General features: G+C 40.9%; 1 protein-coding gene across 7 annotated transcripts in view; it reads left to right on the top strand.

The window, feature by feature from the left end:
* Positions 1-27,797, top strand: part of PTK2 (protein tyrosine kinase 2) — a 289,297-nt gene that overhangs the window by 164,228 nt on the left and 97,272 nt on the right. For 4 of the 7 annotated variants that reach the window (XM_030795168.1, XM_030795167.1, XM_030795165.1 and 1 more), the window contains exons 2-6: positions 8,297-8,381; positions 13,866-13,966; positions 15,955-16,070; positions 17,076-17,176; positions 21,260-21,349. In XM_030795168.1, the coding sequence (XP_030651028.1) occupies positions 21,339-21,349 (11 nt within the window). In that variant the 5' untranslated portion in view covers positions 8,297-8,381; positions 13,866-13,966; positions 15,955-16,070; positions 17,076-17,176; positions 21,260-21,338. Of the gene's footprint in view, positions 1-8,296; positions 8,382-13,865; positions 13,967-15,954; positions 16,071-17,075; positions 17,177-21,259; positions 21,350-24,900; positions 25,106-27,797 lie in introns of all 7 variants that reach the window. The other 3 variants (XM_030795169.1, XM_030795171.1, XM_030795163.1) reach the window with 1 other exon arrangement.

The raw sequence follows: 27,797 nt of genomic DNA, 5'->3' as shown, positions 1-27,797 counted from the left end.
AAAAAAAAAAAGAAACTTTATACCCATTAGCAGTTACTTCCCATTCCACCCTTCCCCAGCCTTCTGCAGCTGCTCATCCACTTTCTGTCTCTATAGATTTGTATATTCTGGACATTTTGTATAAATGAAACATAAAATATATGGGTTTTTTATTATCGACTTCTTTCACTTAGCATAATATTTTTAAGGTTCATCCATGTTGCAGTATGTGTTAGTACTTCATTCCTTTTTATTGCCAAATAATACTCTTTTGTATAGATATATACCACCTTTTGTTTATCCATTCATTGGTTGATGAATATTTGGGTTGTTTCCACTTTTTGACTATTAAAATGTTTCTGTAAACATTCATATATGAGTTTTTCTGTGGAGATATATATATATATATGTATTTTTTTTTTTTTTGGTGAGATGGAGTCTTCCTCTGTCGCCAGGCTGGAGTGCAGTAGTGTGTTTTCAGCTAACTGCAACCTCCGCCTTCCGGGTTCAAGTGATTCTCCTGCCTCAGCCTCCTGAGCAGCTGGGACTACAGGCGTGCTCCACCATGCCCAGCTAATTTTTGTATTTTTAGTAGAGACGGGGTTTCACCATGTTGGCCAGGATGGTCTCGATCTCTTGACCTTGTGATCCGCCTGCCTCGGCCTCCCAAAGTGCTGGGATTACAGGTGCGAGCCATCGTGCCCGGCCCTGGATATATGTTTTTAGTTCTCTTTTGTATATGCCTACTAGTGGAATTGCTTCATCATATGGTAACTATTGTGTGTGTGTGTGTGTGTGTGTGTGTGTGTGAGTCTTGCTCTGTCAGTCAGGCTGGAGTGCAGTGACACAATCATGGCTCACCGTGGCCTCGACTTTCTGAACTCAAGTTATCCTCCCTCGTAACTAGGACTACAGGCAATTGCCACCACACATAGCTAATTCAATTTTTTTTGTAGAGACAGCATCTCTCTACATTTCCCAAGCTAGTCTCAAACTTCTGGACTCAGGTGATCCTCCTGTCTTGGCCTCCCAAAGTGCTGGAATTGCAGGCATGAGCCACTGAGCCAGCCAACTTTTTCTTTCTTTCTTTCTTTTTTTTTTTTTTTTTTTAGGACAGGGTCTTACTCTGTCACTAAGGGAGTACAGTGGTACAGTCATGGCTCTCTGCAGCCTCAACCTCCCAGGCTCAAGTGGTCCTCCCACCTCAGCCTACCAAGTAGCTGGGACTACAAGTGTGTGCCATCATTCCCAGCTAATTATTTTTTTTTTTTTTTTAGAGACAGGGTCCCATGATGTTGCCCAGGCTGGAATGTTTAACTTTTTGATGAACTGCCAAAGTGATTTCCAACACAGCTGTACCATTTTATATTACTAGCAGCAGTGTATAAGAGTGCAGATCTCCACATCTTCACCAACATTTGTTATTGCATGTCTTTTTAAATTAGATTGGTGATTTTTTAAATGACATTTTAGACTAATAGTACAATCATGTGCCATGTGTAACGATGGGGATACTTTCTGACAAATGCATCGTTGGGCTATTTCATGATCGTGCAAACATTACACGGTATACTTATGCAAACTTAGATGCTCTAGCCTACTACATATCTAGGCTATATAATATAGCCTGTTGCTCCCAGGCTACAAACCTGTATGGCATGTTACTGTACTGAATACTGTGGGCAGTTGTAGCACATGGTATTTGTATATCTAAATATAGAAAAAGTACTGTAAAAATACAGTATAAAGTATAAAATAATGGTACACTCATATAGAGCACTTACCATGAATGGAGCTTGTAGGACTAGGAGTTACTCTGGGTGAGTAAAAGTGAAGTCCTAGATTATTACTGTACACTACTATAGGCTATAAACACTGTACACTTTAGCTACATTAAATTTATCTTAAAAACTCTTTTTAATACTAAATTAACCTTAGCTTATTGTAACCTTTTTACATCATGAACCTTTTAAGCTTTTTTCTATTTAAATTTTTTTAACTTTTTAAACTTTTTTCTTAACTAGGACACAAACACATACATTAGGCTAGGCCTACACAGGGTCGAGATCATCCACATCACTGTCTTTGACCTCCACACCTTGTCCCACTGGAAGGTCCTCAGAGGCAGTAATGTGCATGGAGATGTCATCTCCTAGGGCAACAATGCCTCCTTCTGGATACCTGCGAGAGGACCTGCTTGAGGCTGTTTCACAGTTAACTAGTTTTTGTTTTGTTTTATAAGTAGAAGGGGCTGGTGCGGTGGCTCATGACTGTAATCTCAGCACTTTGGAGACCGAGGCAGGAAGACCACTTGAACCCAGGAGTTCAGTACCAGCCTGGGCAACTTAGTAAGACCCTGTCTCAAACAAATTTAAAAATTAACCTGGCCTGGTGGCGCACACCTGTAATCTCAGCTACTTGTGAGGCTGAGGGAAGATCACTTGAGCCCAGGAGGTCAAGGCTGCAATAAGTCTTGTTCACACCACTGCACTCCAGCCTGGACAACAGAGTGAGACTCTGCCTCTAAAAAATAAATAAGTAGGAGTACACTCTAAGATAACAATTAAAAGTGTAGTATATTAGAAAAAAAAGAAAAACAAAGTAAATACACAAACCTGTAACATAGTCGTTTATTATCATTGTCGTGTATTAATCACTATACATAATTGTATGTACTATACTTTTATATGACTGGCAGTACAGTAAGTTTGTTTACACCAGCATCACCATGATCACATAAGAAATTTGATTTCTATGATGTCACTAGGCAGTAGGAATTTTTCAGCTTCTTTATAATCTTATGAGATCACTATAGTATATGTGGTCCATCATTGACCAAAATGTTACTTTGTGGCACATGACATGCTTGCTCAAGAAACTGTCTTTGAACTAGAGTAGTAGCAGGTGAACAGAGATGGCTCTAATAAAGTTACGGTAACAGAGAAAATTGACTCTTATTTTATACCCCTGTTGGAAACTGCAAATGACCCTTTTTTTCCTCAGTAACTCCATATTTACCCATTTTTAAATGTCCTTTACACTTGTACTAGTGATGCTCTGAGCATTACTTTTATAACCCACGTTATAAAAGGTTTTTTTAATCAAAGATAACAGATAATTGCCACCAATAAACTAACCAAATTAGTTCAGTTTTGAAAGCCTTTACTCTTGTGCTTATATCAAATTGTATAATTTGTTATATATTTTTTGCTGTTTTTACTCCTTTTTCAATTTTTTTAACTATGGGTGTATTATCTATATTCCACAGTCTCTTAACTCTGCCCTTTGAGGCAAAGTGGAGTAGAAGGAGCAATGGATGCAAATTTAGTGAAAAACAAACAAACAAATTTAGATCTGGCTCTGCCTCAGTTTGAGATGGGGGGAGATAAGGTGACTGCATTGCTGGAATTTAACTAAATTATCTCTGAGCTTCCTGCAATCTCCAAAATTCCTGATAGGTAAAGCATTCTAAAGTTCCCAGAGTACCATGACTTAAACACAGCTAATAGCGGGGTTAGTGGACTTTATTTCATTCACTTTTAAAATACGTAATCCATTTTAGTTGTGAAAATACAAGATAATTTTTTTAAATAGTCGTAATCTAAATTTAAATTTTTTTTTTTTTTTTTTTGAGACAGTCTCACTCTGTCGCCCAGGCTGGAGTGCAGTGGCGCGATCTCGGCTCACTGCAAGCTCCGCCTCCCGGGTTCACGCCATTCTCCTGCCTCAGCCTCCCGAGTAGCTGGGACTACAGGCGCCCACCACCACGCCCGGCTAATTTTTTGTATGTTTAGTAGAGGCAGGGTTTCAATGGGTTAGCCAGGATGGTCTCGATCTCCTGACCTCGTGATCCGCCTGCCTCGGACTCCCAAAATGCTGGGATTACAGGCATGAGCCACCGTGCCCAGCCTTTTTTTTTTTTTTTTTGAGATGGAGTTTCGCTCTTGTTGCCCAGGCTGTAGTGCAATGGTGCAATCTCGGCTCACCACAACCCCTGCCTCCCGGGTTCAAGCGATTCTCCTGCCTCAGCCTCCCAAGTAGCTGGGATTACAGGCATGTGCCACCAACCCGGCTAATTTTGTATTTTTAGTAGAGATGGGGTTTCTCCACGTTGTTCAGGCTGGTCTTGAACTCCTGACCTCAGGTGATCTGCCCGCCTTGGCCTCACGAAGTGCTGCGATTACAGGCCTGAGCCACTGCGCCCAGCCCATAATCTAATGTTTACTAAATGTTTGTTGAATGAATTCCAGTCCCCAAGGATTCCCATTTTGCTAAATATCTTTTTTATTTATTTATTTATTTTATTTTATTTTTATTTATTTTTTTATTTTATTTATTTATTTATTTTTGAGACGGAGCCTTGCTCTGTTGCTCAGACTGGAGTGCAGTGGTGTGATCTCCGATCACTGTGACCTCCGCCTCCCGGGTTCAAGCGTTTCTCCTGCCTCAGCCTCCCGAGTAGCTGGGATTATAGGCACACGCCATCACACCCAGCTAGTTTTTGTATTTTTAGTAGAGACAGGGTTTCGCCATGTTGCTAGGCCTGTCTCAAACTCCTGACCTCAAGTGACCCACCTGCCTTGGCCTCCCAATGTGCTGGGATGACAGATGTGAGCCACCATGCCTGGCCTGTTAAATTTCTTTCTTGTGTGTATTGTATACGTTTGTTTTGTTTTTAATGTGGGAGTCTAATTTTATAGTGCAAAGCAATCTGTTCATTTCTCTTAAGTTTCTATTATAAATCCTTTTCCTACAACATGTTCTTTAGTATTCTGTAAAATCAAATAATATTTTATCAAGCATTCTTGATAACTGGTCAAAATGTAACTTGGCATAAATTTCATGGGCAAGGACCTACCACTGGATACTTTAAGATTCAGTTAATTCTTTCCGCAATTTTGTAATCATTGTCTGCTCTGTGACAGCTACAGTTTCTAGGTGGTGGATGGATATAACTTAATTCTACCCGAGGCACAAGTTGACAGGCAAAAAAGACATACACTAAATTCCAAGAGGGTCTGAGAAAAACAATGCGTGGAAAAGGGGAGGTCAAGATGCTGTTCCACATGAGATGGTCAGAAAGAACTTCTGACAAGACGTGTTAGCAGAGCTTTGAAGTAAGACAGGGAGTGGAGCATGAGCATTCTCATGGGGAAGCCTGTCCTAGGCAGAAGGAACAGCCAATGCAAAGGCCATGAAGCAGGGCAGGACAGTACACCACCAGGAGGCCGGTGTGGCCGCAGAGTAGAGGGATAGGAAACGAGGAAGGCAAAAGGAAACCTTTTGGAGGCTAGGAGAGCCACCAGGGGGCATGTGTGGGGCCGTGTGAACCTTGAGGTAAGAATTTTGACCTTCGTTCTGAGAGTAAACATGAAGTTTATCTGATTGGCACACATTTTTTTCTTTATTAGGCAAGATTATCAGGCTTCTTTTTTCTTTTCTTCAAGCACCTGCTGATCACTTGGACATTCTCTCATTGTTATTCCTAGCCTTAAAATCCATTATTAAATCTAATTTTGTCTTAATTTATCCTAGAATAGCTTTTTTCTAGATTTATTTGTTAGGATATTTTAAACGTCTACTAGCTGTTATTAATTCAGAGCCTAATCATGCATCTCTTAGAGTCTAGGCATAGTGGCCACAGGGTGGTATTTTCATTGAACAATGAAAAACTTCTCTCTTCCCTAAATATTGCCTGTATTTTACAGAAGATTTTTAAAATCTATTTCGAGTAATTACCGATCAGTAACTTTTTAGTTTTTAGAAAAAACCCTTTTCACATGTTCTGGTCTTACTTACTTTGAACTGACCCATTCTCCAGCAGTCTGATCTCTGTAACTGGCCCTTCTGACAGTTCAGCATTCCCCAGACCTCTGCTGTCCACTTTAGGGGCCGCTAGCCGCATGTCCTATTCGCCAGACTAAAGGCTGAGCCTCATAATCTGCTCATGTGTGGCATTTTGTATATTTGCCAGCTATGGAATCTTATGCTTAGCATTCATTTGAAACCCTAGGTCTTTAAAGAGCAGTATTTTGTTTGCATTTCCTTAGACTGTCTTAATAAAGCACCATATTTACTGAGTATTTGATTAGTTGACAGGATTAATGATGGTCTTATGGAAGATTTTGTTGCTCTGATTGTCTATAAAATGGGCATTTTCTGTCAGTTATACAGTATACCAACCATACAGTTTTCTCGTATACCTGTTACTTGCGGCCAGCCCCATATTTAGCTAGAAAAAGAATTCATGGTCATGGTCCTAAAGAAGTATACCGTCTAATTAAGGAAGACAAGACTAACTCATTCAAAGCAAAGTGGTTGTATTTTAGCACAAATATGGTTAATGATTCTAAGGTTGTAAACTCAAACATTTAGTAGATAGGTATTCCGTGCTCTTGTTCACATTCTGTGTGAGCCAACTACTGTGTCCTCCAAGGGCCATGTCACCATTACCACCTGAACCCCTTCCTTGAGGCATCTGGCACATGGGCATGCCTTCTCTGGAGGTGAAGAAAGGGACTGCAGTCCCTGATACAGTTCTCTTACCATTCAAATTTCTCTTGTTTGAAAACATTTTATTTCCTGGAAACATATAGTATGCAATTAGTGTGAAGTCTAAAATAAATAAAGGTATTTAAGGTATTTTGAAAATATGTGACAGCTAACTTGTTAAGCAAAACACAATATAAGGTATTTTTAAAATATGACACATCTAACTTGTTAATGAGCATCTGCATTTAAAAGAAAGATACTAATAGCATTAATTAATTCTACAGATCTTTACTGAGCATATAGTATGCATCAGTGCTATACTAATGGGGATTTTTTGACAAAACAGGCAAGTTACCTGCTGTCTTGAAACATACGTTTTAGTGATGGCGAATAGACAGTAGTTATGTAAATGACAGTATTATCTCTGTGTTATGTATAATTATATAAAATGATATAATGTGAAAGACAATCATAAGTGTACATAATGACTTTTTGGCTTTCAGAGCAACACATTTTCTTGGTTTGTCTCCTGCCTCCCTAGTCACCCCTTCTCAGTCTCCTTTGACATTTCCCACTCTTCTCCCTGAGCTCTTCATGTTGGAGCTTCAAAGCACAGTCCTAGGACCTTCCTCATCTCTCTTGGTGATTTCGTCCAGTCACATGGGCTAGGCTACTTCTGGATTTCTATGTCCAGTTCAGATTTGTCTCTTGAACGCCAGTCGCAATATCCTGCTGGTCACTTCACCTGTGTGACTTGGCTATCTTACTGACATGTCAAGCTTATTACATCCCAAGCTGAGCTTCTGATCTTCCCCTTCCATCTTGTCAGTTTTTCTGGTCAAAAACCTGAACTTGACTTTCACAGCTGCATCATGAGCCACCTTTGCCCTAGCTTCAGAGTATAGCCAGAATCTCAGCCCTTCTCTCCACCTCCACTGCTACCATGTTTGTCCAGGCCACCATCACCTGTCACCTGGGGTACTGTGGTAGCCACCTGCAGAACTCCCTGTGTCTCTAACCTTGCTTCTCTGCAGCCATTTCTCAGTACCACAGCAGAATGCTCCTTCAAAATTTTGGGTCAGGCCATGGTACTCCAATGTCCAAACCCTACCTTGGCTCTCCATTTCACTTGAGTAAAAGCCACATCTTTCTATTGGCCTTGAAGGCCCTGTGTGGTCTGGCCCCTCCATTCCTCTCTGACTCTTATCTTCACCCTCCTACCTTCCACCCTCTGTGCCAGCCTCACTGGCTTGCTTATGTTCCTTGAGCACACTATGCACTGTTCCCTGCTGTTCCTTAGCCAGCTCCCTCTCCTCCCTCCTTTAGTTTTTTTGCTCGTGTCTCATCTGCTCAGTGAGGTCCCCCTCATACAGCAGCCTCCATCCCTGTCTCCATATCCTGATCTGCTCTCTCCCTTTTCTTGTAACACGGTTACCTTCTAACATACTATGTAATTAATTCTTTATTTATTGTCTGTGTTCCTCACTGGAGTGTAAGCTTGACAGGTACAGGGACTGCTGCCTCTGCTGTTCACCAGTGTATCCCAAGCACTTAGAATAGTACCAGCCACATTGTGTATCTTCAACGCATGTTTGTAGATGAATGAATAAATGATTTGCTGTAATATTTCATGTGCATGACCATTTTTCTCAGGGGATTTTATACTGAGTATTTTTAAGTATTCCTCTCATTCTTGATATTTTGCCTTTCTGATTCTGTCTGGTCCATAACCCACATAGTTGCAAAACAGACAGCTTTTCATGAATCGATTAATATAGCAAACCTTTTTGCATGTGTGTGTGATTCTATAATTTCCCTAACACAGGAGAATCCAGCTTTGGCGGTTGCAATTAAAACATGTAAAAACTGTACTTCGGACAGCGTGAGAGAGAAATTTCTTCAAGAAGCCTGTAAGTGTCTAGAAATTTCTGTGGAACTCCATTTGACTTTCTATCTGTGAAATCCAAACTGTCTCTGAAGAAATAAGAAAAATAATGTTTTGACTTTTAGGAGACAACTATGTTTATTATTTTGCCTTGCAAATTAATGTCTAAATTTGTACAAGCACCTATCTACAGATTTTTCTAGGTAAACCATCATGTTTTATGTGTAAAGGTAGATTGATGTGCATTTCCTTTATACTTGGGTACTTAGGCCATTACACATCTTTGCACTGGAATTGGTGCAGATATGTAAGTGATCCTAATCTTGATGCTGCCCAGACCCTGGGAATGCAGAGGTGAGCATGACACACACAGTCCCTGCCCTGATGGAGCTCATAGACTAGTGAAGGAATAGGGCTCTATGACCATTCCCCTTGTCCTGCTACAAAATCAGAACAAATCATCCTGGCCGGGCGCAGTGGCTCATGCCTGTAATCCTAGCACTTTGGGAGGCCGAGTCAGGCAGATCACCTGAGGTCAGGAGTTTGAGACCAGCTTGGCCAACATGGTGAAACAGTCTTTTACTAAAAATACAAAAAATTAGCCGTGCATGGTGGCATGCACCTGTAGTCCCAGCTACTCAGGAGACTGAGGTAGGAGAATAGCTTGAACCCCAGAGAGGGAGGTTGCAGTAAGCCAAGATAGCGACACTGCACTCCAGCCTGCGCAATACAGCAATCTCTGCCTCAAAAAAAAAAAAAAGAAAGAAAAAGAACAAATCACCCAAAAAGAGGCCAGATGTGGTGGCTCACGCCTGTAATCCCAGTACTTTGGGAGGCTGAGGTGAGAGGATTGCTTGAGCCCAGGAGTTTGAGACCAGCCTGGGCAACATGGTGAAACCCCGTCTCTATGAAAAAATTTAAAAATTAAAAAAATTAGCTGGGCATGGTGGCGTATGCCTGTAGTCCCAGCTACTTAGGAAGCTGAGATGGGAGGATCACTTGAGCCTGGGAGGCCCATGTAGCAGTGAGCTAAGATCGCGCCATTGCACTCCAGCCTAAGTGACTGAATGAGATCCTGTCTCCAAAAAACAAAACGAAAGAAAACTTCACACAAGAGGAGACTTCAGGAAAGGACTCTTCTGACGGCTTCCCAGTGACTTTAGCTAGAAACACTTATCTTTTTTTTGAGGCAGGGTCTCTCTCGGGTCTCGCTGTGTCACCTCCTGGACTCAGAGGATCCCCCCGTCTCAGGGCTGCAAATACCTGGTACTACAGATGCGCGCCACCACATCTAGCTAATTTTTTTTTTTTTTTTTTTTTTTGGAGAGACAGGTTTTTGCTGTTTCCCAGGCTGTTCTAAAGTTCTAGGCTCTGCCTGCATCAGCCTCCCAGGGAGCTGAGATTACAGGCATGAGCCACTGTGCCCAGCCCTTAGAAATAATCTTCTCCACCTCCATTTCTCTGACTCTTGGTTTGTGCCTCCTCTGAAGAAGCTACCTTGAGTGAGCTCTGCATGAATAGGTCTTCTTTCCGAAATGTAAGCTCTTAAAGAGCAAGGATTTTGTCCACATCAAGCTCTTCCTTACCTGCCCTCAAGCGGTGATGTTCCTCTTCCTCCTTTCCTATGGTTTGCCTCTTCTCATGCTTCAGGCCCCAGCTTAAACATTACCTCCAATAGAGAACCTTTTTCTGACCACCATATTTAAAGTCTCCCCCTAGTATTTTTTGTCACACAAGACTAGTTCTTTTTCTTCCTAATGATTCCTAATTAAAGCTACATTGTTTACAAATGATTATCGCCTGTCTCTTCCTCTCCTCCTCTAGGCCTTAAGCTCTCTGGGGATAAGGACCATGTTTGTTTTGCTCACCACTCCCTACTCAGTGTCCTGCACAGTGCTTGACACCTAGAGAACACCTGGTAGATGTTTGTCATTCTGGTGTCCTTCATTATGTGTGCATCAGATGAATGCCTTCTGCTTTCCATTGTAGCAAATATTTACCACCCAGCAGTCCAATAAATTAGTAATTCATAGAGTAAGCCATGTGGTGACTACATTAATTAAGTCTCAGTACGTCCTTAATCCTATTCCTGAATCTTTGACTTAAGTACAAGAGAAGGCCTGGCCAATGACTTCTGTTTTGACTAGTTCATTTCTACGGAACACCTAGGCCAAGAAAACAGACCCCATCAGTCATCATCACCCATCATCACCCAACACCATGTCTGCCTTACCTTTGCTGGTATTCTTGTGCATTTTATATTTTCAAAAATGCAAATTTTAAAAATTGGTTGTCTTTTCCTAAAATTCTGAACAGTTAACTGTGTTGTGATTTTGTAGGACTTTGGAATTGTCATTACAAAAATCAGTTATATGGTTTTATAGGAGTAGTCAAGTCGGACTAATGTTGTTTTCTTCTTTGAGAGGGTTACTCAGCAGCTATTTCAGGGAAATGTGATAGATGTAGTGTATCTAAACTTCTGTAGGGCTTTACCAGGCTATATATAAAAGAAAAAATATGGCCTCAATCAGGAATTGTTAAACTTTTTCTTTAAAGGGCCATATAGTACATATTTTAGGTTCTGCAAACTATGCAGCCTTTGTCCCAAGTATTCAGCTCTGTCATTGTACATCCACAGACAGGACAGAAAAGAATGAGCAAGAATATGTTCCAGTAAAACTTTATTTACAAAAGCAGATGGCAGCCCCTGGGCCTTAGCTTTCTGCCCCAGATGGGTAAATAACAAGGGAAACTATTTTATGTGTTGATTTTTAGTTCAGTTTGGGTAGAGTTTCCTAGTGGCCACAAGACTCTCTTAGCCTTGTGCTGTTTTGTATTTCTAATAATTACTTCTGAGGAAATATGAAAGGCTTGATAATTATATGTGAGAATAACATAAAACCAAAAGTTATAATAAATAGTTACTTATAGTAAATTGAAAGTACAGTTGTGAATATGCTGGGTGCCTGAGTGTTTATCCAAAAATATCATGGTATAAGCAATGAACTGAATGTGACAAGGTGAGATTTAATTATATGTTTTGGATTATGTGCTGGGTGTTTACATTATATGGGTTTTTGTTGCTGTTGTTTGTTGAAAAAAACTACCAGGTCCTGTTCTTGGAATATGAGGGAAAACTTGTAAAGCACATAAGTGAGCTAGACAGAACACCCACTAATAGTGTTTTGTCCATTTGAAAGTCTTTCACAGTTTTTCCTCACAATGGGCGATACCAGCTATTCTGTAACATGTTGGCAATATTACATGTTGATCATATTTTTTAAATTACTTCTGTTATTCTAATTTCCTTGCTTGGCATCAGAATTATTTTTCCCCATTTTTATAGTCTGTGAAATCAGGTGTTTTTGGACCCACTGGACCAGGTCACCTTTAAAATCACTTCCAGTTTTGAGATCCTATAGTTCTGTGAAGTCTGTCCTGTGTCTTGCTGATCCTAGTATACTGTACAAGTAACCTTCTTAGTCCTGATACTAGAAATTATAAATGCATACACCTTAACATACATGTCCACACACAGATACGTATGTCTATATGCAGTGTCCTCTTGGTCATCTTGGCTCAATTAGGCAGTCAAACTCATGTTACTGCCATAGGCCACATTTAGCATCAGACTCTCCTGAGAGTAGTACAGGACCATAAACAAAGTATGTCAAAAAGGCAGCAGCTGGCATTTCTTTCATGTGAAAGTCCTCACGGCTGTCCTGGAAACTTTTTTTTTTTCTTTTGAGACAGTCTCAGTCTATCGCCCAGGCTGGATGGAGTGCAGTGGTGCAATCCCGGCTCACTGCAATGTCTGCCTCCCAGGCTCAAGTGAGTCTGCTGCCTCAGCCTCCTGAGTAGCTGGGATTACAGGCGCACACCACCATGCCCAGCTAATTTTGTATTTTTAGTAAAGATGGGGTTTCACCATGTTGGCCAGGCTGGTCTCAAACTCCTGACCTCAGGTGATCCGCCCACCTCGGCCTCCCAAAGTGCTGGGATTACAGGCATGAGCCACCATGCCCAGCAGAAAGTCTTTTTTAGGGCCCTGAAAGCAACCAGTTAAATTTAAGAGGACAAGACCACAGTGGTGGATGCAGGAACCATTTATGTCTAAGATAGAAATCCTTTGTGAATGCCCCATGGGTTGTGGCTTCCAGGGCCTTGCAAGGAACACACCCAGTTACCATAGTCTCCACACTCAGGGCAGCTTCTAGCTATAGCTTTCCAACAGGTATTTTTAATCCCATTTCACCTCCTCCCCCAGCAATTTACCAGTCAGGAGTGATTTTTACTGTAAAGATGATTGCTTAGTAAATGAATTAGTCACTCCTACTTATCACATTTCTAGAGGAAAACCTAGGAAGCTAGTCCAAGGTCAGATCTGTCCATAGGAAAAAAGAAATAGTGGTTGTCTTCTTTCTTCTCCTCCCCTTCCTCCTCCTCCTTCCTTCCTCCCCCTCCTCTTCCTTCCTTCCTCTTCCTCCTTCCTTCCTCCCCCTCTTCCTCCTTCCTTCCTCCCCCTCCTCCTCCGTTCCTCCCCTTCCTCCCCCTCCTCCTTCCTTTCTCCCCCTCCTCCTCCTCCCTTTCCTTTTCCTCCCCTTCCTCCTCCTCCTCCCCCTTCCTCCTCTTCTTCCCCCTTCATCCTCTTCCCCCTTCCTCCTCCTCCTCCTCTTCAGCCTCCCTTCCTCCTCCTCCTCCTCTTCCCCCTCCCCTTCCTCCTCCTCCTCTTCCCCCTCCCCTTCCTCCTCCTCTTCTTCCCCCTCCCCTCCATCTCTTCCCCCTCTTCCCCCTCCCTTCCTCCTCCTCCTCCTCTTCCCCTTCCTCCTCCTCCCCTTCCCCTCCTCTCCTTCCCCCTCCTCTTCCCCTCCTCTTCCCTCCTCCTCTTCCTCCTCTTCCTCCTCCTCCTCTTCCCCCTCCTCTTCCTCCTCCTCCTCCTCTTTCTTCTCCTCCTCCTCCCCTTCCTTCATTCTTCTTCTTCCCCCCCCGCCACATATGCAGAAGGAAGGAAGGATTTTTCTTAGTGGTTATCTTACACCTCAATAGTAGGACATACCTTTTTGTGCCAATTTATGCCCATTTGTGATCTGAACTGACCTATGGAATTGAGTTTAAAGTTCCCCTATTGCCAGCATTATGTCTTAATTGAATTAATCTTCAGAAAAGCTGAAAGAGTTTTCAAAAGAATAACTAGGCCAGGCGCAGTGGCTCATGCCTGTAATCCCAGCACTTTGGGAGGCCGAGGCGGGTAGATCATGAGGTCAAGAGATCGAGACCATCCTGGCCAACATGGTGAAACCCCATCTCTACTAAAAATACGAAAAATTAGCCGGGCGTGGTGGCAGGCGCCTGTAGTCCCAGCTACTCAGGAGGCTGAGGCGGGAGAATCACTTGAACCCAGGAGGTGGAGATTGCAATGAGCCGAGATTGCACCACTGCACTCCAGCCTGGTGACAGAACGAGACTCCGTCTTAAAAAAAAGAATAACTATGGAGAACTTTTTTCCTAGTAACAATGCGTCAGTTTGACCATCCTCATATTGTGAAGCTGATTGGAGTCATCACAGAGAATCCTGTCTGGATAATCATGGAGCTGTGCACACTTGGAGAGGTATTGTGATCCCCAAATCTTACCTTCTGGACTCAGTGTTTGATATCTTTTGCTTAAGAAAGGAAAATATAAACAGTTTATATATTGGATTTTCAGGAGAGTTCTGATTTAGGATGTATGTCGTTGTGGTTTTGGTTCAGAAAATATGGGTATAAATATCTTCATCATTAAATTCCCAAAGCATCCCCTTATGCAGTACTGGCAGCAATATCTTCCCCAGCCAAGTACTTTATCAGGACTGGTAGCAGCAGATGGCCAAATGTTTGGTTTTATTTTGTTTTCTTTCTGGTGCCATTGCCCAAAAAACTAGCCCAGTGATCTGAGGATGAATCTTAATGGAGTTTGGGTAAATTAATGCTAAATTCAGGTAAATCTAAACATTTCCTTAATCTTTTTGGGAATTCACTTTGTAGCATCTTTTTTTTTTTTTTTGAGAGACAAAGTCTCCCTCTGTTGCCCAGGCTGGAGTGTAGTAGCATAATCACAGCTCACTGCAGCCTCGACCTCCTGGGCTCAAGCGATCCTCCCACCTCAACCTCCCGAGTTGCTGGGACTACAGGTGCATGCCACCATACCCGGCTGATTTTTTAATTCTTGATAGAGACGGGGTTTCACTATGTTGCCTAGGCTGGTCTTGAGCTCCTAGGCTCAAGTGATCCTCCTGCCTTGGCCTCGTAAAGTGTTGGGATTACCTGGCTAGTAATACCTTTTAAACCAATTCACTTAAATCACAGTTTCTTTTTTCTTTTTCTTTTTTTTTTTTTGAGACAGAGTATCTGTCGCCCAAGCTGGAGTGCAATGGCACAATCTCAGCCCATTACAACCTACGCCTCCCAGGTTCAAGCACTTCTCTTGTCTCAGCCTCCTGAGTATCTGGGACTACAGGCACTTGCTGCCATGCGCAGCTAATTTTTGCATTTTTAGTGGAGACAGGGTTTCACCATGTTGGCCAGGCTGGTCTCTAACCCCTGACCTCCAGTGATCCACCTGCCTTGGCCTCCCAAACTGCTGGGATTACAGGTGTGAGCCACCGCGCATGGCCGTACTTTCTTTTAAAAATGTGAGTAATCGAGTGAATAGCTCTCTCACTGTCTCCAGAATACAGAAACAAATCAGTGCATCACCAACACTTGGAAACTCATTAAACAAGTTCTTGTGCCCCACCCCAGGCCTGCTGAATCAAACACTGGGTGGGCGGGGGGAGCATTGTGTGATTTCATCAGCTGAACAGCTCTTCCTCCTCCACCAAATCAAATGGAGTGCTTATGTATAATTTCTTGTTCACGGTACTTTTCAGCTTTTGCTTTTGGAGAGTTTGCTAATTCTTCTGGCTCAAAAAATATGGCTAAATGTTTCTCTCATCGATTATTTAGAATTAGGATATTAATTGTGTCTGCCTTTCTTTGCCATGTTAGCATTTCTATTAATGGTGTCAGTGGTAGCATGAACAAGTAAGTACAGTGTGATAAATACCCAACATGACTGTTCTGTGCTTCTGCATCCACAACTTCATGGGGAAGGAAATAAGAGGGGAGATTCCTTCTTGTCTCTGCTTTCTCCTCATTACATTATCCTCATACCTTCCCAGAGTCATAATAAGGTTTGAAGAGGAGATAACTGACTGTGTATTAGCCTTGTTTGAATAGTAACTAGATCTTTTTCTTCTAGTTATTATTATTTAGCAATAATTTGTACTGTGCTTTTGTTCATTCCCTTGAAGCTTATCTTTCTATATTTTCTAAGAAATTTGTCGGTAGTCAAAAAGATTTTAATTTCACGATAGGATTTCAAATAAAAAATAACCTGAATCCAGAGTTTAAATGTTTCATTTATTATGCATTATTAGAAGAGACTTGAAGCCGTTCTAATATTATTAAAAATGCACTGAAAACAGCATTATTGTTGAATGTAGCTTTTTTGCTTTTGATTTCGATTCACTGCCACTAATTCCTTTTTTTTTTTTTTTCTTTTGGTCATTGTTCCAAAAGCTGAGGTCATTTTTGCAAGTAAGGAAATACAGTTTGGATCTAGCATCTTTGATCCTGTATGCCTATCAGCTTAGTACAGCTCTTGCATATCTAGAGAGCAAAAGATTTGTACACAGGTAAGATACAGTCATAAAGCTGTTAAGTTCCCTTCTGAAAAGTAATGATCAAGAAACAGGGACCCATTTGGACCCTCTTTGGACCCTTTTGGACCCAGGGTCCCCTTTGGTACAGTTTTGTACCAATTCTGCAAAATTGTATTCTGTATACCATTTGAATCTATTGTACACAGTTAATAGCAAGTCATGCTGCATTATGTCCTATCAGAGTGAGATGCCGTGGCTTGTTAATACACATTTACAGGATTTTTACACACGTGGAGTTTAAAACATTGTGATACTTTCAGGTCACTTATTCCTTACACAAACACTATAGAGAACCTGTACTTGGCAGCAGAGCAGTGAACATGTGGAAGTGTTCTCTGAAACAAATATTGTCCTGGAACTTTCCAGGACAACACAGCCTTATGAGTGACATCTGTTGGCATTCTGCGGAATTTCTGTTTATAGCCTGAGTCTCTGTTTGAATGCAAGTAAAGACCCTTAAAATTTGTTTGCCAAGTATCATATTGGAATTGGTGTTTTGTTATCCGGCATTAATACAAACTTCATCCAAAAATAAAAAATAAAAACTAAGTCTCTAAAAAAATAAACTGCATCAGCAAAATCAAGTTTTCAGAAGGCAACTCTTATTTAATGATATCTCTTTTGGAATGGCAGTGTTATAGGCCCCAGTTGTATATCACTGTCTATCAGTTAAGGCAGTTGGTAATATGGTTTTATGAACAGTAATAAGGATTTTCATTATTTTAGAATATACTTTGCCATCATTCAAAATAATCATCATATTAGTGGATAAATATCTGGCAAAAAGAATATATATGAAGTAAATTGTGTGTGTGTGTGTGTATGAGATTTATTATATATATCCTATAATATCATGTAATCTGCTCTCATTGTATATAAGCTGTCTTTCAAAGTGCCTATTGGTATGTCTTTATATATGAGCTTGTAGGTTTGTTTTTCTTATTTTAAGTCTTATTGTCTCAAATTCTTCTTTATCAGGGACATTGCTGCTCGGAATGTTCTGGTGTCCTCAAATGATTGTGTAAAATTAGGAGACTTTGGATTATCCCGATATATGGAAGATAGTACTTACTACAAAGGTAAGAAATCTGAGTAGTACCTAAGAAATAGGCTTGGAATCTTTAACGTATTTCTAAAAACAGTATGTTCTAATATGCTCACCTGATCTTTGACAGAGATATAAAATCAACTAAATGGAGGAAGCGACAGCCTTCTCAATAATGGTGCTGGAGCAGTTGGACATCCTTAGGCAAAAAATAGACCTCAATTTAAGCCTCTGAATCCCATTTCAGATTAACTCAGAATGGATTATCGAGTTAATTACAGAATATTAAATTTTTAGAAAAAAACACAAGAGTAAATATTTGGCATCTGGGGTAGACCAGGGATCCTTAGACTTGACACCAGAAATAAGGATTCATAAAAGGAAAAAGTTGATAAACTGAACCTCATAAAAATTATAAATTTTTGTTCTGCCAAAGACCCCATTAAAAGGATGAAAAGAGAAGCTACAGAGTAGGAGAAGATGCGTGCCAGCCACGTATCTGATAAAGCTATTATCTAGAATATAAAAGGAACTCTTGAAACTTAGTAAAAAATGACACAAAGAATGCACTTAGAAATGGGTAAAATAGGAAGAGACATTTCATTGAAGAGGATATATGGATTGCACATAAGCATGTGAAGATGCAGATGTTCCACAACTGTGTCCATTCGGAAAATGCAAATTAAGAATACAATGGGATTACAGTACATACCTGTCAGTTGTTAAAGAATATGCTGGCGAAGATGCAGAGAAACTAAATTGCTGCTGGGAATGTAAAATGGTAGAGGCATTCTGGAAGAGAGTTTGGCAAATTCTTTAAAAATTAAGCATACAAGTATTATATGACCTAGGAATTGCACGTCTGGACATTTCTTTTGAAGAAACGAAAACTTGTACACAAAACCATACTCAAATGTTCATTGCAGTTGTATTTGTAATAGCCAGAAATTCAAATCGGCTCCAATGTCTTTCAATCAGTAGACACACCATCATCTTACACCAGATGCGGCTGGTTGTGTTGATTGCCTTAGTGAAGGGGATCTGACTGAAAAATATGGAGGCTGCTAACTCCAGCACCTTGGATCTATTAGTTTGGTGGGATTTTTGTTTGCTTGTTTTGAGACAGGGTCTTGCATTGTCACTCAGGCTGGAGTGCAGTGGTGCAAACATGGCTCACTACAGCCTCGACCTCCTGAGCTCAAGCAGTCCGCCCATGTTAGCCTCCCAAATTGCTGGTACTACAGGCATGCGCCACCATGTCTGGCTAATTTTTTGTAGAGATGGGGTTTCGCCATGTTGCTTAGGCTGGTCTTTGATCAAACTCCTGGGCTGAAGCTATTCTCCTGCCTGCGCCTCACAAAGTGCTGGGATTTCAGGCATGAACCATCATGTCCAGCCTCCATTACTTTTTTTTAACTGAAATCTAGCTCATGTCAGTTGTCTTTAATTTTGCCAATCTTGGAATCATTGAATTGGTTTTTCAAATTATTACTGAACTAATATTTTTCTGAATAATGTTTTCATACTCCTAGAACTTTAGCTAAGGTTTAGATAAATCCATATTGTGCTATTAATACTACTAATTATGACTACCCGTTTACAAAGGCCAGTTTCTTTCTTAGGGTATTTGATTTTTATATTGCAACAAAATGAGCCCAGATTTTTACATGAAAAGCTAGTCTCTTATTTTAATCTCATGACTATTCTCTGTCCATGTATCTTCTGTATATTATTGCCTGTCACCATTTTATTTTTTAAATTCATTTTTAATTTTTTTTTTTTTTTTTTGAGACAGAGTCTCACTCTGTTGCCCAGGCTGGAGTGCAGTGGGCACTATCTGGGCTCACTGCAAGCTCCGCCTCCCAAGTTCACGCCATTCTCCTGCTGCAGCCTCCTGAGTAGCTGGGACTACAGGCGCCCGCCACCACACCCGGCTAATTTTTTGTATTTTTACTAGAGACAGAGTTTCACCGTGTTAGCCAGGATGGTCTCGATCTCCTGACCTCATGATCCGCCCACCTCGGCCTCCCAAAGTGCTGGAATTACAGGCGTGAGCCACTGCGCCTGGCCTAATTTTTTAAATTAAATTTTTTAAGACAGGGTCTCGTCCTGTCGCCCAGGCTGGAGTGCAGTGGCATGAGCACAAGTCACTTCAGCCTCAACCTTCTGGGCTCAAGTCATCCTCCTGCCTCAGCCTCCTGAGTAGCTGGGACCACAGGCACACGCCACTATGCCCAGCTAATTTTTTGGTTTTTTTGTAGAGATGAGATCTCACTTTGTTGCCTAGATTGGTCTTGAACTCATGGGCTCAAGCGATCTTCCCACCTTGGCCTCCCAAAGTGCTGGGATTACAGGCATGAGCCACTGTGCCCAGCTACCTGTCACTATTTTTAAATGATCCTTTGATATATGAAAAGAAAATCAGTTGTTCATTCATTTTAATTATTTAGTCATTTAACTTAAAAAAGACGAAGTCAGCTTTTCATTATTTCTAAATACATTTATATCCAGCTTCAATCTTAACTGTCCCAAGTCCTAGAATTCCAATAAAGAGCTAAGTTCCAAGTAGTATGATGTCCAAATTTTCGTATCATTTGAACAACATTTTAAACAGGCAGTTGACAAATTCACACAGATATCTTCTCAGAAAGGTTAATAAGTATGCATTCCATTAGGCTATAGAAATAAGTACAAACTCCAAAAGGTTAGAGATTCTTCAAAATGCTCCTCTTTCTAGGAATTCTAATAGTCTTCAGAGGCAACTCATTGCTTACAGAAGAAAGTCCAGACCCTTGACATGCTGGCAGAGCCCAGCCGCTCATGCTCCATGCTCTTCTGAATCAGGGTGCTGTTCCTGTGCCCTGCTCCCTTGACCAACCCCTTCTGCTCTTAAATCCTCTCCCTGCAGCCTTCCCTGATCATCCTCTCAGTCATTATTTCCTCTCCACTTGCAGGACACTTGGCATGTATTCACTATCTCTGTTACACCTTGTACCAAATTTGAGTATATTTCTGTCTGCCTTTTAGAATGAGCATTCCTTGAAAAAAAGGACTCGGGATTGTTCATCTTGAGAACTCAGCAGTTGAGGAAATGTTTACTAAGGTTTTGAGTGGTTTACCTTTGTGGCACAAAGAAAACATTTAGGCCTGAAAAGGGAGCTGATTTCAGGCTTCCCTAGAGAAGTCCTTCTCATCCCATTGCCCCTTCCTGCCCTTCACATGCCTGATTATTTGTGGAGTCTGCGCTGGTGCATTCACCTAGTGGCTAACATATGTTTGTAATTCCCAAAATCATACTCAAGGTGCTTTCATGGTCATTTGAGGACATGCACAAAGCAACAAAAAAATTGAGTATTCCCTAATACTCACATATGCAGCTGAGGTTCAGCAAGGCTGCAGTCTCTCCCTCCATTCGCAGCCAGAGGAGGGAAGACGGTCAGGGCTGGGAGGGGACAGCACACGGCAGAGCCAGCAGCTCAGGCTCTGGTGGTTGAAGAGGTTTGAATCCCAACTCTGGCACCTGTTAGTAGGGCAGCCTTGGGCAAGTCACTTAACACATCTGAGCCTCCTTTTCTAAAGGAAATAGAACCTACCAGAATGAGTTGTTTTATGAGTGAAGATTGTAATCTGTGTAATATATGTGTACATATTTCTCCTGAGAGCAGGGGTTCTGTGTTTGCAACAACTTTATATAACGTAACTACCACCAGTGAGGATTGACTACATATTATTTATTATTAGCAGGACGTGTATAGCAAGCATTCTAACCTACAGATAAGGGTCTCTTCTGTAAATTGTGGAATCTTATATAATGGAGCTGCACCTAATACCTGCACCTAAACCCCTGGTAAACCGAGGTTTGCTCTCCCTCCCTGTTCTTGGCCTCTCTATAGAGGGAAGGACATTGGTATTTTATTTATCTACCATCTAACCATTCCTCACCCCTAAGTGACCTCAAAACATCAAGGAAATGAAAAGTAGTTCTCCCAAAGAAATGGAAGACTCAAGGATTCAAATAGTTAAAGCTTTTTCCTTTGATACTGAAAATCTCAGCTAGCTCTGTTAGATTCTTAAGCAGATAACAAGGAAAATTTATTTTCTAAAATTAATCTTCTAGCTTCCAAAGGAAAATTGCCTATTAAATGGATGGCTCCAGAGTCAATCAATTTTCGACGTTTTACCTCAGCTAGTGACGTATGGATGTTTGGTGAGTATTCTGAAAAGTTTTGTATTCTTTAAAAATTATATTTCATATGTTATACAAAAAAAATTATGTCTTTTTGGAATATGTAGGTTGATTTGCCTTCCCTAACCTGATCATCTCCTCATCAGACTTTTGATTCATTTGACAGTAAATAGCCTGATATCTACTGTGCATCAGCTTCTGGGCACAGCTTCCGTAAGGGTTCACAGTTCTGATTGCCCAGCTCCTTCCATCACTCTTCCTTTTTGTTCCCCTTTGCTGTCTCTTCTTTCCTCACAGGGGGATGTTTTGCTTATTTCCTTCTTTCTTTTCTCTCTCTCCCTTTGTCATCTCATTCATTCCTTTCATATGAATGACGTTAAACAGTAAACACTTGGCCCCTCCAACCCTGAAGTATCTAAAATTCTACCTTGTCTCTTTATTCTGGAGTCCAGCCTCCTTCCTGACCTATCTCAAGACTTGGAAGTTTGATCCTTTGTCTTCTGTAGCTTCTGCTTTTTTGATAATCTCATTTGTTCCTCCCTACCTGCTGCAAGGTCATCATTCTCCTGCTCTGTGGTTATTGCAATTCCTTCTAGCTGGTGTAGAAGTGTGGCTCTCATTTATTCTTTGCTACTTATTTAAACTGCTTTATAGAAATTTTTAAATTACTCACTATTTTTAACACGAATGGCACTTCCCTCCACTCTACTCCCCATTTTTCTTCGTGTTATTCCTTTTACCCAGAATGCCTTATCCTGATATCTTCTTCCAGTTGAAATCCTACCTAACCCTCAAGGTCCACCTTAAATGTCCTTGGAGACTTCTTCCTTTCTGTACATTTCCTACACTTTCTCTTTGTCATAACACTCATGTTGATCCTGTGAATAGACTTGTGGACTTGTTATCTCTGCTAAATTAGAAACTACTTTGGAGGAGATGCCCTGTTCAGATTATGTACCTTTTTTTCTCCTAGAAATAAAAATAACTTGATCAAGTATGTGTTCTTGTTTTTTTCTTCTGTTTACTTACTGTTGATTCTTAATCATCATTTAATGCCCCAATAGATAACTAGGTAAAGGAAAGAACTTTCAAATAGAACAGGATATGGCATGACATGATTAGAAAAAGCTCTGAAGTCCAATTCATGTGTGTTCAAATCCCAAGGCCTTGATTATTATCTGTGTAATCCACAGAGCAAGTAACTTATCCTTTCAGAGAAATTTCATGTTTCAAAACTTCTAAGATGCCTATTTTTTTACATGTTAACATTTCTGGAACTGGAGTGTATCTTAAAATTAGTGGCATTTTACAGTTGGTAATAATTGGAGGCATTTTTTAATGTAGTTGTCCTTGCTTTCACTCATGTGGACTTTGTTTTGTTAATATTGTTGTTACTGTAATGTCTGAATGACTTTAAAAGAACTGTTTTGGTAAGAATAAAAATTCTAAGAGGGAAGAAAGAATTGTATCATACTTTAGTTTTCAACATTCTCCTCCCTTTTTTGGTCTTATAAAGTAATGATGTTTCATTAACTACTATAATCAGTAGATGTGATTTTTGTCAAATGTGGTAAAATGCAATATTTAAAGAAACATAAGGTTACCGTGAAGATTAAGGGTAATATATAAGACTGGGCACGGTGGCTGATGCCTATAATGCTAGTACTTTGGGAGGCCAAGGAGGGAGGATCACTTTAATCCAGGAGTTCAAGACCAGCCTGGACAACTTAGCAAGACCCCATCTCTACAAAAAAAATACAAAAATCAGCTGGTTTGGGTGGCGCATGCTGATAGTTTCAGCTACTCAGGAGGTTGAGGTGGGAGGATCACTTGAGCCTGGGAAGTGGAGGCTGCAATGAGCTGTGATGGAGAGTTTGTCTCAAAAATATATATATTTGTAAAATTTCTAAGAAGTGTGCCAGGAACACATTAAGTTCTCAAGAAATGATATCCAGTGTTGCTACTACTGATAATATTGTTGTAACTTCTGGTGAGAAAAGCAGCACTAAGGCATTTTTTTTGTCAGATACTGTTTACATTGAAATTCTTGGATTCTTGGCTAAGTTCAGAATCCAACTCACATCAAGATGACAATATGCTTTGCTTCTTTTGAGGCAGATTTCATTCTAGGTTCTAAAGATGCAAAAATAAAGTCACAGTTCCTTTCTTCAAGTCATCAGTTGTACATTGTTTTGTGATAGAAGTAGATTTGAAATGACAAAAACTTTTCCCAGAGGAAAAGCATTATAAAGAACTACATTACAAATGTACCTACAAAGAAGAGAGCTTGTGAGGAAGGTAAAGGGATGTTTTTGGCGTGTTCCACAGGTAGCAAGAAGCCCAGAATAGCCAAGCGCAGAGCAGTGATGATAAGGCACTAGGAGAAAACATTCATCCTTTACGCCACCAGTTCTCTCCATTTCCTTTCCATTGCATTATATGTGCATTGCCGGTTTTAAGTTTCTTGTTTGTTTTAAAGGTGAATTTTTAAATTTTTTTTTTTTTTTAATTTTAGATTCAGAGGGTCCATGTGCAGGTTTGTTACATGGATATGTTGCACAGTCCTAAGGTTTGGGCTTCAATTGAACCTATCACCCAAATAGTGAACATAGTACCCAGTGGGTAGTTTTTCAACCGTTACCCACCTCCTTCCCTCCCTGCTCTTTTATTCCCCGGTGTCTGTTGTTCCCATCTTCATGTCCATAGGTATCCAGGGTTTAGATCCCACTTATAAGTGAGAACATGCAGTGTTTGGCTTTCTGTTTCTGCATTAATTCACTTCGGATAAATGGCTTTCAGTTGTTTCCATGGTGCTGCAAAAGACATGATTTCATTCTTTTATGCCTGCATAGTATTCCGTGGCATAGATGTACTACATTTTCTTTATCCCATCTTAAAAGTGAATTTTTAAGGATTATTCAGAAGATACTGAGAAAGTATTGGATTTCCCAAGGGTGGAGTGCAAGTAAACTTTTTGAGGTCACACTGTGGCATTTATAGACAAGACGACTTGAAGCCCAAAGAAATTCACATCTTTCCTGGGGGAAAACAGTGACCAGTCCATGAATAAACCAGATAATGATGCCTTTATGCACTCTAGACAAGAAGAGGCCAACCTTGTTAAGGGAAACATTTTAAGGAATCTGAGTTTTCCAAAAGTGTAAGACTTATACTAGGATTTTCTTTATTGGACCTCAGGTCAGCTGCTCTAATTATAAATAGGTGAGACCGAAGTGGGGCAGATTAAAATTCAGCATTTTTTGAACTACTTCATTAAGCCATGAAGTACCACTGTACCTAGTGGGCAATTTTCTAATAGAGGATTTCTAGAGAAATAAACCTGAGAAAAATTACAGCATTTTTCTTGATAATAATTTAACATTTCATTATTTACATCATGTTAAATCATTAGGTTATTTTATACTAGAGTTAATATAATGCTGCTTTGGTAGATAATTTGCCCATTACATCCCAGCTGGTACTCTAGTGCCTAGAAGAATGGTATTCCTGGAACCTGGGAGTTACACTTTTCATACTGAGCTCACTGTTATGTTTTCATTCCCACTTGACAGGTGTGTGTATGTGGGAGATACTGATGCATGGTGTGAAGCCTTTTCAAGGAGTGAAGAACAATGATGTAATCGGTCGAATTGAAAATGGGGAAAGATTACCAATGCCTCCAAATTGTCCTCCTACCCTCTACAGCCTTATGACGAAATGTTGGGCCTATGACCCCAGCAGGCGGCCCAGGTTTACTGAACTTAAAGCTCAGCTCAGGTAGGAGTTGGCGGGAGAGAGGGCCTGGGGGTGGGGGCAGATTATGCTGCTTCTCCTCCTTGCAGTAATAGCATTTTAAGGTCATTATATCAGTATGTCTAAGGCCGAACTATTTTTCGTTCAAATGCAATTACTTTTAAAATTGATTTGCATTTCTTTGTACCTTGCTAGAGTCTTAAGTAAATTATATCTTTAAAATTTTAATAAAGCTCCAATTATGGTCAAATCTCTCTCCCCTAGCTTCTGACTTAGCATGGCTTACAAGATCCGTAATAACTTAGTCCCTACTTACCTCACTAATCTCATCTAACACAACCCTCCATCTCTATCTCCCTCACAGTTTGTGATCCAGCAATACCTACTTATAATTCTCCTAACACAGCTCACTGCCTTTTCACATGCTGTCTTCACTCCCAGAAATCCCTTTCCTGACCTTTGCCACCTATAAACTTTTATTCAGTTTTCAGAACCCAGCTCAGATGTTACCTGCTTCAGAAAGCCTTCCTAATCAACCCTTCCCTGAAAGAGATAGTTACTCCTTTGGCACCTTTTGAATACTTCTGTTTTTATATTTAAAACGTCCATTGCTTGTTCAGGTGCCATTTTGTGGCTCCTACTTCATGCCAGCTACTGTTAAACCCCTGGAGGAAGCACTCAGGGACATTAGTGTGCTGAATCCCTGAGAGAAGCATGTGCATACTCTACCCTGTTGCCTGGCCTGGAGAGGTTCTTGTTTGCTTGTGTATGTCCCCAGCTACAATCAGAGCTCTTGACGGGCATCATTGTGTCTTACTGATTTCTGTAGCCCCAGTGCCAAGCTTAGGACCAGGCACCATATAAGTGCTCAATAAACATTTGTTGAATTGAATTGAATTGGAGTCTAGAATGAGACCTAATACTGTAATAAACAAGATATTGTAATATAACACATAGGCATGAGAAGCTTTATTATGTAAACAATACCATGGTTCAGTGTGTGCTGTGTCACCTGTTTTCACACTTAGGGGCTTCCTCCATTTTATATGAGTTTTTATGGGTTTGTTTTTCATGCTGTATTTTAGTCTTTTTCCTAAAAATCATCAACTGCAGGGTCCAGGCTTTCACCATCTAGCCCAGCCTTCTCACCACATGTTCAAGCTGTTCAACCTGCTAGACAGGATTCCTTTTAAGGAGAGTATTTCAAAGAAGAATTAAGACCTATATGTAGAAGCACAAAGGATTCATCCAGTCTGAAAATGTTTGCTAAGCACCTTTGTTATTCTAAGCCAGGTTCCGTGGGTTCAACAGTGAACAAGACCCAATCCCTGCCCCCAGAGAGTTTAAAGTCTGGTGGAGGAGACCGAGCTAGCACTGGTTATTACAATACAGTGAGCACCACATTGGAAAGACCAGCCACACTCTTGGTCTCCATCCCCATAACTCTCACGCACTGGCCTGGTTCTACTTTTCAAGGCCCCATAGAACAACCCTACTCTGCCTTTCACACGATAGGCCTTCAGGGTAATTCTAAACAGCTTCCTTACCTCCTCTTAGTTTCTTCAAGCCAAAAAATCTTCAGTTCCTTAATTAATTCTCTTATAACTTAACTGCCTATTCTCTCACTTTTACAGCTGGTTTTTGGACATGCTTTATTGCGTATTTTGCTCCTATTTGTTCCTCCTTGATCTTTCCTCAGGATTTGACAGATTCTGTCCTTGACCTTGTTCCTCTCTGATACCAGTTCTATCACCCCACCTCCCTGGCATCTCTTTCTACCTCACTAACTTGCCATCTCTCCCCCTAAACAATGAGTATAAACCGAATTTCTGTTCTCAGCCTCTTATTTTCTCCCATTTTCTCTCATTACTCTTCCTGGATCTCTGACCCATTCACACGGCTTTGCTTCTCATCTCTGTCTGTCTGTGTAGTTCTGGTCCTGCCCTTTTCTCAAGTCCCAAACCTTCATTTTAAATTGCTGGCTGGGCATCATGTTTATCCAGAAAGCAAAGCTGTTACATTCTCCTCTAAGCCAGCCCTTCCTCCTCACTTCCTCCAGGTTGGAATAGTGCCTTTATCTTCGACACCATCTTGGAGTCATGCTTCACTGCTTGTGCCTACCCCCCACCCTCCATCCCACGCTCTTCTCCCATCTGTCTGGCATGACCAGCTGAGTCAATCTTCCTGAACTGTCACTGGAAAAATAATTCCCCTGGTCAAAACAACTTTCAGTGGGGTTTTGTCACCTTTTATGTTTGGGTAAAGGCTTCCACAGTAACATTTAGGCCTCATTTCATTATGGCCTGAGATTGTCTTCTCATCCCTTTCACACACAGTAGCTAAACTAACCCTCCTCTCAGCCCAGAATGCCTCCTTCTTCACTTGGGGAGATCTTACCCATCTTTCTCGGGTTCTTTCACGCAGTGGGTCTTCTGTGACTTCACAGCTGACTAGCTCCACCCTCTGAGTCTCCAAAGCTCTTTGTTCTTGTCAAGCTTACCCTATGCTGCCATAGATGGCTGCAACCCGTGTTCAATTCAGTTCGATAAACACTGTTGAGCACCTACAGTAGCTGAGCCTGGTGCTAGTCACTGGGGCAAAGATGACTAAAACACTTTTCCTGCCCTCGAGGAGCTCACAGTCTAGTATGTCTCATCCCCTACTAGACTGAAGCTCCTTGAGGACAGGGATGGTCATACTCACCTCGGTGTTGCCC

Source organism: Nomascus leucogenys, chromosome 16, assembly GCF_006542625.1.
Source record: "Nomascus leucogenys isolate Asia chromosome 16, Asia_NLE_v1, whole genome shotgun sequence".
Lineage (NCBI taxonomy): Eukaryota > Metazoa > Chordata > Mammalia > Primates > Hylobatidae > Nomascus > Nomascus leucogenys.
The sequence above is the reverse complement of the archived record's forward strand: the minus strand, read 5'-3'. Positions and strand labels throughout refer to the sequence as shown.